The 9,092-nt window shown below is 42.2% G+C and overlaps 1 protein-coding gene across 1 annotated transcript in view; it reads right to left on the reverse strand.

The window, feature by feature from the left end:
- LOC131187221 (protein-arginine deiminase type-3-like) overlaps positions 1 to 7,920 on the reverse strand; it is a 28,736-nt gene extending 20,816 nt beyond the window's left edge. The window contains exons 1-6 of the mRNA XM_058161461.1: positions 7,829 to 7,920; positions 5,435 to 5,627; positions 3,821 to 3,893; positions 3,477 to 3,538; positions 1,577 to 1,694; positions 1,102 to 1,227 (exon numbers count right to left, since the gene is read on the reverse strand). Coding sequence (XP_058017444.1) covers positions 1,102 to 1,227; positions 1,577 to 1,694; positions 3,477 to 3,538; positions 3,821 to 3,893; positions 5,435 to 5,627; positions 7,829 to 7,920 — 664 coding nt within the window. The remainder of the gene's footprint in view (positions 1 to 1,101; positions 1,228 to 1,576; positions 1,695 to 3,476; positions 3,539 to 3,820; positions 3,894 to 5,434; positions 5,628 to 7,828) is intronic.
- Between the last annotated feature and the right edge of the window lie 1,172 nt (positions 7,921 to 9,092).

A 9,092-nucleotide genomic window follows, 5' to 3' on the forward strand; every position in this document is an offset into this window, starting at 1 on the left:
TCTAATTTTAATTCCCTCTATTTCGTTAACTCTCGTATTTTATCCAATAATGGTTCCAGAGTCAAAACAAACAATAGTGGTGATAAAGGACATCCCTGTCTCGTTCCTTTCGCAATCTTAATAACTTCTGTTAGACTACCATTTATTATAATCTGAGCTGTTTGCTCTCCATAAATCGCTTTAATTATTCTAACAAAGCAATCTCCAAATTGCATTTTCTCTATTAATTTAAATAAAAAATCCCAATGCAATCGATCAAAGGCCTTCTCCGCATCCAAAAAAAATAAGTGCTGCTGAAGTATTCTTCTTTTCCAAATATTCCAATATATTAATAATCTGTCTAACATTATTCCTCATCTGCCTCCTTCTTATAAAACCAGATTGATCAGTATGAATTCTTTGTTGTAAAACTAACATTAATCTATCTGCTATTATTTTAACAAAAGTCTTATAATCATTATTTAAAAGTGAGATCGGCCTGTAATTACTGGGTTTAGAGCAATCTTGCTCCTCTTTTGGTATCAGTGAAATAAAAGATGTTTTCCATGACGGGGGTATTCCCCCTCCTAGTTGTATCTGATTAAATAATTCTTTAAGTGGGCCTAGTATTTCATCCTGTAATTTTTTATAATAACTTGCTGTAAGACCATCTGTACCAGGGGTTTTCCCCATTTTTAATTGTTTAATTGCTTCCACTATTTCTCCAGTAGCTATCGGCCGATTCAGCTCCTCCCTTTGTTCTAATGTTAGAGTATTAACCTTATAATCTTTCAAATAATCATAAATGTCCCTATTCGGTATTTTATCTTTTGCATATAGAGTAGTGTAAAATTCTGAGAAGGCCTTTTTAATTTTATCCTGTTGATGTATCTCTTTACCTTTATGGACCTCCTCTTTGGTGCAGGAGAAGGAACATAAGTATCGGCTTGATCCTCTCGAAAATGCTCCCTTGTTTTCTTTAGTTGAGGAGCATGAAAAGGAAGACTGAACACCATAGTTACTTAAAAGAATCTGGAATAAGCGTTCTCCTTTGGGTCTTGGTTTCATCCGCCTTCAGCCTCAGTCCTGAAGCCCAATGGCCTGCTGGCCTTCAACACTTACCTTGAGCGTAGAAGACCCCCACTTTGTCACCATCAGCTTTCGAGATGTGGAGAGTCAGCTGGTAGTTTGCAAAAACTTCATTAGGCCCCTGAGTTGTCAGGATCATACGGGACATGTCCTGGAGGTCTAAAAGGAGAACAATTCAATTCCAATTGAGCCAGAAACATTTGACTTCCAGCTTCACGCTTTCATTAACCACAATCTGGCTTTAGTTCGGTTGATGCGCTCAACTATTCACAATTGTCTGGTCACGGGACAGGGGCTTGACCATTTACGATAACTTTGGGCCACAAAGCACCCATTCTGTGACCAGCATAAATGCAACCAGTCATAAGCTGAGGTCTACCCGTACTTCAGCACCGTGTCCTTCTTTTTACAACACTGCTTCTACAGATTGTGGGTGTTGAAGTCCACACCTCTTCAAGCTTCGGAGGATGAGGAAAAACTGCCCTTAAGAATGGGCGCAGATGCCTACCTTGCTTGGATGTCAATTTGATGTCCTTGTTGTCTTCCGCTTTGGCTGTAGGATTGTCTCGATCGCAGTTCACCAAGAGAATGGCACCTTTTCCATCCGGCCCCCACGTCCACTGGTCCTGCAGGGATGGGAAGCCACGTCAGGGTGAACATCAGGAAAGGTGGAGTCCCACTTCGGTTCTGCCTCCCGCCAGCCAGGATCTGTTCCTCCTCCTCCTCTTTGAGGAGGCTATGAAAAATGGCCACTTTCTTCTCCAGAAGCTGCCGGAAGAGCAATCTGGGGTCTCGGGAGCCCTTGTGAGAAGCAGAACCTGCTTCCCAAGTGCTTCCCAGCGACAATTTTATTTATTAAGTATTTATTCATTACATTTAGATGATTGTATTTAGCCGAGGGAGTTCATTACAGCACCACCCCAGTCAGGTGTGTCCCAGATGTGTTACCAAATCCCATCCTCCCCTGCCAGCAGGAGAAATGGCCCACAAAGCCATCAGCTCCCCAACCTCTCCACATTATGTTACAAATATTTTTTTTCTTTTTTTTAATTTTCAAAAAACCTTTATTAACGTTTAAAATATTAAAATAAAAATAAAAATACATCTATGACAAAAAGACATCTATAATAATTATACAATTTAACGTCAATCTGACAGTACACAATTCTTAACTTTGTTCATATATTCCCAAATATTTCTACCAGACTCTGTGGTCTCTTCCCAAAATCCCCAAAGCTTTAACCAAAAACTATCTACTATTGACCTCACCCCATTCCTAAGAGGTCTGTAAGGGGCGTGCATAAGAGCACCAGCATGCCTACCGTTCCTGTCCTAATGTTCCCTTTGATCGTATACAATTTCATATAGTTATTACATATATATGCTTATATATCGTATAGTTATTTCATGCTTATGCTTAGATATAATGTTGTGACAAATAAAATAAATAAAATAAAATAAATAAATACTTAATCAAACATATGTAAACACAATTTATATCTTATTTTGTTCTATACATTTCCTATTTTTAATTTCTACCCATTGATACCAATTTTCCCAAGTTGAGTAGTATTCCGAGTCTTCCTTATTATTTATTACTCAGTCTGTTGGTATAGTGGACATTTTCCGGGCTTGTGCGAGTATGATTCCTGCTGCTGTAATAATATGAATAATCAGATATTTAATCCTTCTGGGATATTTTCCTTTAATGATTCCCAGAAGAAACAATTCAGGTTTCAATTCTGTTTGACAACGTGTGATATCTTTTTGCCATTTTTGTATTTTAGTCCACTATTTTTTGACTTCTGGGCAAAGCCACCATACATGGAAGTAGGTCCCCTGTTCCATTTCCAGCAATTAGGGGCCTCTGGTGGCTCAACAGACTAATGCAGTCTGTTATTAACACAGCTGCTTGCAATTACTGCAAGTTAAAGTCCCACCAGGCCCAAGGTTGACTCAGCCTTCCATCCTTTATAAGGTAGGTAAAATGAGGATCCAGATTGTTGGGGGCAATAAAAGTTGACTTTGTATATAATATACAAATGGATGAAGACTATTGCTTAACACAATGTAAGCCACCCTGAGTCTTCGGAGAAGGGCGGAATATAAATTCAAATTAAAAAAAAATTAGGTTTTAGGTTGGGGTACATTTTTGCAAGTGTTGTTGGGGCAAGATGCTACCAATAGAACATTTTATACTGATTTTCTTTATGTGCAGCGGATTTTGTTAATGTATAATTTTTCTCCCAAATCTTCTAACTCAAATGTTGTGTCCAATATTTTTAGGCCCTGCTATCATTGGTCCCTTTACGATTTCTTCATCCAAATCAAAATGTAATAAATAATACGTTACAAATATTTTCATTCCTGTCATTCTACGCCAACCAAAAATTGTAATTTAATTTAACCTTTTGATCCCCTCCTCTGGTCACTGTTCCCGAACGGTTTATATCAGCATCCAAAGACATTTCTGCAGCAGGAAAACGAAAGGGAGAGGGAGGTTTTTAAACAAAGAAACGTCATTATTCCCATCCAAAGCCTCTGCTTGCATCCCAGTCTGGTTTTTTTTTGAGAGAAAAGTGTACTTCAGGCCATGTTGGTTTAGTTGTCTGCCTTTTCTTTTTCCCTGTTCAATCTCAGTCTGATCAGGGCAGGGTTCACCGATCCAGATGTATTGAATTACAGCCCTCTCCCCCTCCCACACAATTCACCCTTTGGGCCGTGCCACGCCTCCGCATCCCTGCCAGCTTACCTATGCAGGTAATATGCAGAATCGCTTTGGCGATGGGGACTTTGCCGTTACCTTCATAGTACGAAACTCTGATCTGCAATATACCATCAAACAGTAAATTTAAGTCAAAGGATATTGGGGATGGCACCCCTTCAAAACCTCCCTCTCCAACACACCTCTGTTTTCAATTTACAGAGTTTACAGAGTCAGCCCCTTGCCCCCCAACAATCTGGGTCCTGATTTTACCCACCTCAAAAGGATGGAAGGCTGAGTCAACCTGCAGTCGGTCGGGATCGAACTGCTGGCAATCGGCGGTCAGCAAAATTAGCCTGCAATACTTCACTCTAACCATACACCACCACAGCTCTAAAAAACCTTACCGTCAGAGGTGGGTTTCAGCAGGTTCTGGAGAACCGGTAGTGGAAATTTTGAGTAGTTTGGAGAACCGGTAAATACCACCTCTGACTGGCCCCACCCCCATCTATTCTCTGCCAACCGAGTCCCAGCTGATCGGGACGAAATGGGGATTTTGCAGTAACCTTTCCCTGCCACGCCCACCAAGCCATGCCGTGCCCACAGAACCTGTAGTAAAAAATTTTGAATCCCACCGCAGCTTACCCTGCATTTTTATCTCGAGCTTTTAAAACAATTCTTCCCTTGTATCTTGACAAGGCTTCTCTGAAGGACATCCTACCAAATGAATTCAATGGGGTTTTTTTGTCTCCCTAGCTCAGCGGTTCTCAACCTGTGGGTCGGGACCCCATTGGGGGTCGAATGACGATTTTCCAGGGGTCGCCTAAGACCATCGGAAATATGGGAAGTATATTTGCGAGTCGAAGAATCACACTCTAATGGTTGACTCCATAAACCAGCTGCAGGCTCTTCAAATCGCTAGCCGAATTCGGCTTCAGGCGCGATGAATTAAAAAAGAGAGAAATCTTTGCTCTGATGTCTCCCTCTCAAGCCAGCTGCAATCACTCCCAATCGCTAGCCTAATCTGGCTTCAGGCGCCATAAACTTAATAGGGGAGGAGTCTCCGCTTTAATGCCTCCGTCCTCAAGGCAATCGCAAGCAGTTCAGATCGCTAGCCAATACGGCTTCAGGCGCGATAAATTCAAAAAAACAGCTTGCCGCTTTTTTCCCCCTTCTGAGGGGCGCTGAGATTGGTGCCTAATCACCGCGATGATTACGATTTATAACATTAGCAAAAGTACAGTTCCTTAGGCCTATGAATGAAAATAATTTTACGGTTGGGGTCGCCACATCGTGGGGAATTGCATTAAAGGGGTTGCAGCACTATAAAGGTTGAGAACCACTGCCCTAGCTAGAATTCTCCACTGATATCGTCAATATCTGAACCAGATAAACCAGGCTTATATTGTGGAGCTTATGCTGATGAATAACAGAATTGGAAGGGAGCTTTGAGATCTTCTAGTCCAACCGGCCAATCCCCTTGTTCAAGACCCTACAACATTTCAGACAAATGGTTGTCCAATCGCTTATTAAAAACCTCCAGTCTTGGAGCATCCCAGAACTTCCGCAGTCAAGTCATTCCGTTGCTTTATTTATGATGAGTTTGTTCAGGAAACCCATCGGTAGGTCTAAAAGGAGGCCTCCAAATCCCAGGATCCTCACCTTTTCGTCATCGACCTGCTCGCTTGGGGCATCCAGGGTGGCACTGAACTTGACGGTCTGGTCCAGCGGCCATTTTGAGTCATGCCAGTAGACCTTCGATTTTGTCGGTTTTGTCGTGTGACCTTCGGTTTTGTAGATGTTCAGGCCGTGGGTGGCCCAGATCTCGAAGCAGGTCGCAGCCCTCGGGGCTGCCCTAAAAGAAAGACGCTGTTCATTGCAAAACTGTTCACCATGTAAATAAAATAAAATAAAAGAGATTTAAGACACACAGTTTCTTCCCTGCCTCCTTTTAATGCCTTCTGCCCTTAGAATAGTTCTGTTGGTTGAATTGCCAAACTTCCACATAAATACGGGTGAGAGCTGACGCTTAATGTCAAAGTTTCTTTTCGACTGAAGGAATCAGCCCTCTAAAATATCACAGCAAATTCTTTTTATTTTTTATTTTATTTTATTTTATTTTTATTTTGTCACAACAATATATGTAGGTATCATACAAAAGATTATATAGTATATAAACACATATATGAGTAAATATTAGGAGGTATAAGTATATATATATATAGGAAGAAGAAAAGAAAAACAATAGGACAGGAATGGTAGGCACGTTTGTGCGCTTATGCACGCCCCTTATGGTCCTCTTAGGAATGGGGTGAGGACAATAGTAGAAAGTTTTTGGATAAAGCTTTTAGGATTATGGGAAGAGACCACAGAGTCAGGTAAAGTATTCCAAGCACTGATGATTCTGTTACAGAAATCATATTTTCTGCAATCTAGATTAAAGCGGTTGACATTAAGTTTAAATCTATTAGTTGCTCTAGTATTATTGCAATTAAAGCTGAAGTAGTCTTTAACAGGAAGGACATTACAATAGATGATTCTGTGAGTTAAGCTTAGGTCATGTCGAAGGCGACGGAGTTCCAAGTTTTCTAAGCCTAGGATTTCAAGTCTGGTGGGATAGTGTATTTTATTGTTTTCAGAGGAATGGAGAACTCTTCTTGTAAAATATTTCTGGACTTTATTTCTGGATTCTATCTTTGGCTAATTGCAGTCTGGCAAAAACTGGGACACTACCCCTTATTTATTTATTTATTTATTTATTTATTTATTATTAAATTTCTATACCACACCATCTCCCGAAGGACTCAGGGCGGTTTCCAGCCATATTAAAATACACAATACCAATACCAATACAATAAATAACAATATTTAAAACAATTAAAACCAAATATTTAATGGCCAAATCACTAAAACGGCCAAAGACCGATTGAAAACCCATTTAGAATTTCACTAAAATATTTCTTAGGCTAGTCCCGCTCAGTGGAATAATAAGGTCTTCAGTTCACGTTTGAAGGCCCGGAGGTTGGGAAGTTGTCGTAACCCCGCAGGTAGCTCGTTCCATAGGGTCGGTGCTGCCACAGAGAAGGCCCTCCCCCTGGGGGCCGCCAACCTACATTGTTTGATCGACGGCACCCTGAGGAGGCCCGCTCTGTGGGAGTGCACAGGTCGTTGGGAGGCAATCGGCGGCAGAAGGCGGTCTCTTATATATCCCGGTCCTAAGCCATGGAGCGCTTTAAAGATGGTAACCAGCACCTTGAAATGCACCCGGAAGGCTACCGGCAGCCAGTGCAGGCCGCGCAGGATAGGTGTTATATGGGAGCAACGCGGTGCCCCCTCTATCACCCGCGTGGCCGCATTCTGGACTAGCTGGAGCCTCCTGGTGCTCTTCAAGGGGAGCCCCATGTAGAGAGCATTGCAATAGTCCAGGCGGGAAGTGACGAGGGCATGAGTGACCGTGCGTAAGGAGTCCCGGTCAAGGAAGGGGCGCAACTGGCGAATCAGGTGAACCTGATTGAATTTGGCAATGAATGAATTTGGCAGTGGAGAATTGACTTCCAAAATGCTGTTTTGGCCACTTCTGGCACCCTGAAGCAGTGAAAACAGAATTGAAAGTGTGTTTCCAAACTACCTTCCCCCAAGCTAATCTCACCTGGGTAAAATCCACCAACAATCCCAATCAGCAATTCTTTTCAACTGGGAATACTTCCTGATGTCTATGGAGATTCTTAATCATCCAGGTCTATGGTTGGTTATCCCGAAGATGTTTTTTTTCCCCAAAAGGCAAGTGAACTTTCTCGCTGTCATCTTCGAAAACGCTTCGCTCTTAGAAGCTTCTTGGATGAGAAGCGGAATGTTTTCCAAGAAAATAAGAAAGACCAATTGCCTTTTGGGGGGAAAAAAAACACCTTAGGGACCAATTCTTCTTGATGTGAAGATGCTGTGATGGGGAAGTGTTGAGCATCGGTGCAGGAAGACCAGTAGATCTTTTTAAGTTCTCCTTTTCTTCTGTAAATCAGAAAAAAAAACATTGTGTAATAGAAATGCCCAGGTGCTTACTCAAGGATGTCCAGGTAGAGTTCGGTGCCCAGAATATGGACAGCGCTGGTAACTTTCTCTGTTGAAAGCTGGACGTATCTCTGGTCAGTCATGCTGGGGGATATTTTTTTTTTCCTCTCGTCTACCCTGGCTCTGGAATAAACATCCCTGAGCTGGAGGGAGAGATTTAAAGGGGGAAAGGATGGGGTGGGTACCTGCTCAGCCCCTCTCCACCTTGCCATCCGATAGGCTGGTGCACACTCTAATCCCGCCTTCTGGGCTGGCATGATTGATTTGGGAGCTGACAGCCCATGTTCTCACCCAAAGAGAATTATCAGCTTCCCACCCCGAGGAAGGAGGAGGAGGAAGTAGCCAGAAGGCGTGAAGACTTCCTAGAAAGTAACTGAACTCCAGACTTGAGACAGGTTTATTTATTTATTTGTTTAGATTTGATTTTTATAGCCGCCCATCCCGGCAAACGACACTGGGAGGCTCACAATTCAGAAACATAAAGATTAAAATTAAAATCTTTAAAACATTTTAAACAATAAAGACAGTCAAAGCCAATAAGACACCCCCCAAAAAAACACACCCCAAAACGTTAAAAGCTTATGAAATGCCAGGAAGACAGACGTCATAGGGGAAAAGGCATACAGTACACAGTTCTGCAAGTTTTGTGGGCCAGATTGTGCTTTTATCAGAGGCGCCAAATGTTCCCTTCCTTGGACAATTATAGAATAGAATAGAATAGAATTTTATTGGCCAAGTGTGATTGGACACACAAGGAATTTGTCTTGGTGCAGAGGCTCTCAGTGTACATAAAAGAAACACGGGACTATATAGCATACATGAATAGTAAGATGTATAGTAATCCTTGACTTACAACAGTTCATTTAATGACTGTTGCAAGTTACACCCGCGACCATTCTTCACCCACAGGACCATTGCAGTATCAATCGGCGCTTTGGTCAAGTAATCAAAATTCAAATTGTTCGCAACAGGCTCGCATTTATGACGGTCGCAGTCTCCCGGAGTCACGCGATTCCCTTTTGCGACCGCAAAATTCAATAGGGCAATCCAGCTTCACTGGACCACTGTGTGGCTAACTTAACAACTGAGGTGATTCGCTTAGCAACTCTGGCAAGGGCCTCTGGTGGCTCATCAGGCTAATGCAGCCTGTTATTAACAGCAACTGCTTGCAATTACTGCAGGTTCAAGTCCCACCAGGCCCAAGGTTGACTCAGCCTTCCATCCTTTATAAGGTAGGTAAAATGAGGACCCAGAT

The sequence above is a fragment of the Ahaetulla prasina genome, chromosome 18 (genome assembly GCF_028640845.1).
Source record: "Ahaetulla prasina isolate Xishuangbanna chromosome 18, ASM2864084v1, whole genome shotgun sequence".
Taxonomy (NCBI): domain Eukaryota; kingdom Metazoa; phylum Chordata; class Lepidosauria; order Squamata; family Colubridae; genus Ahaetulla; species Ahaetulla prasina.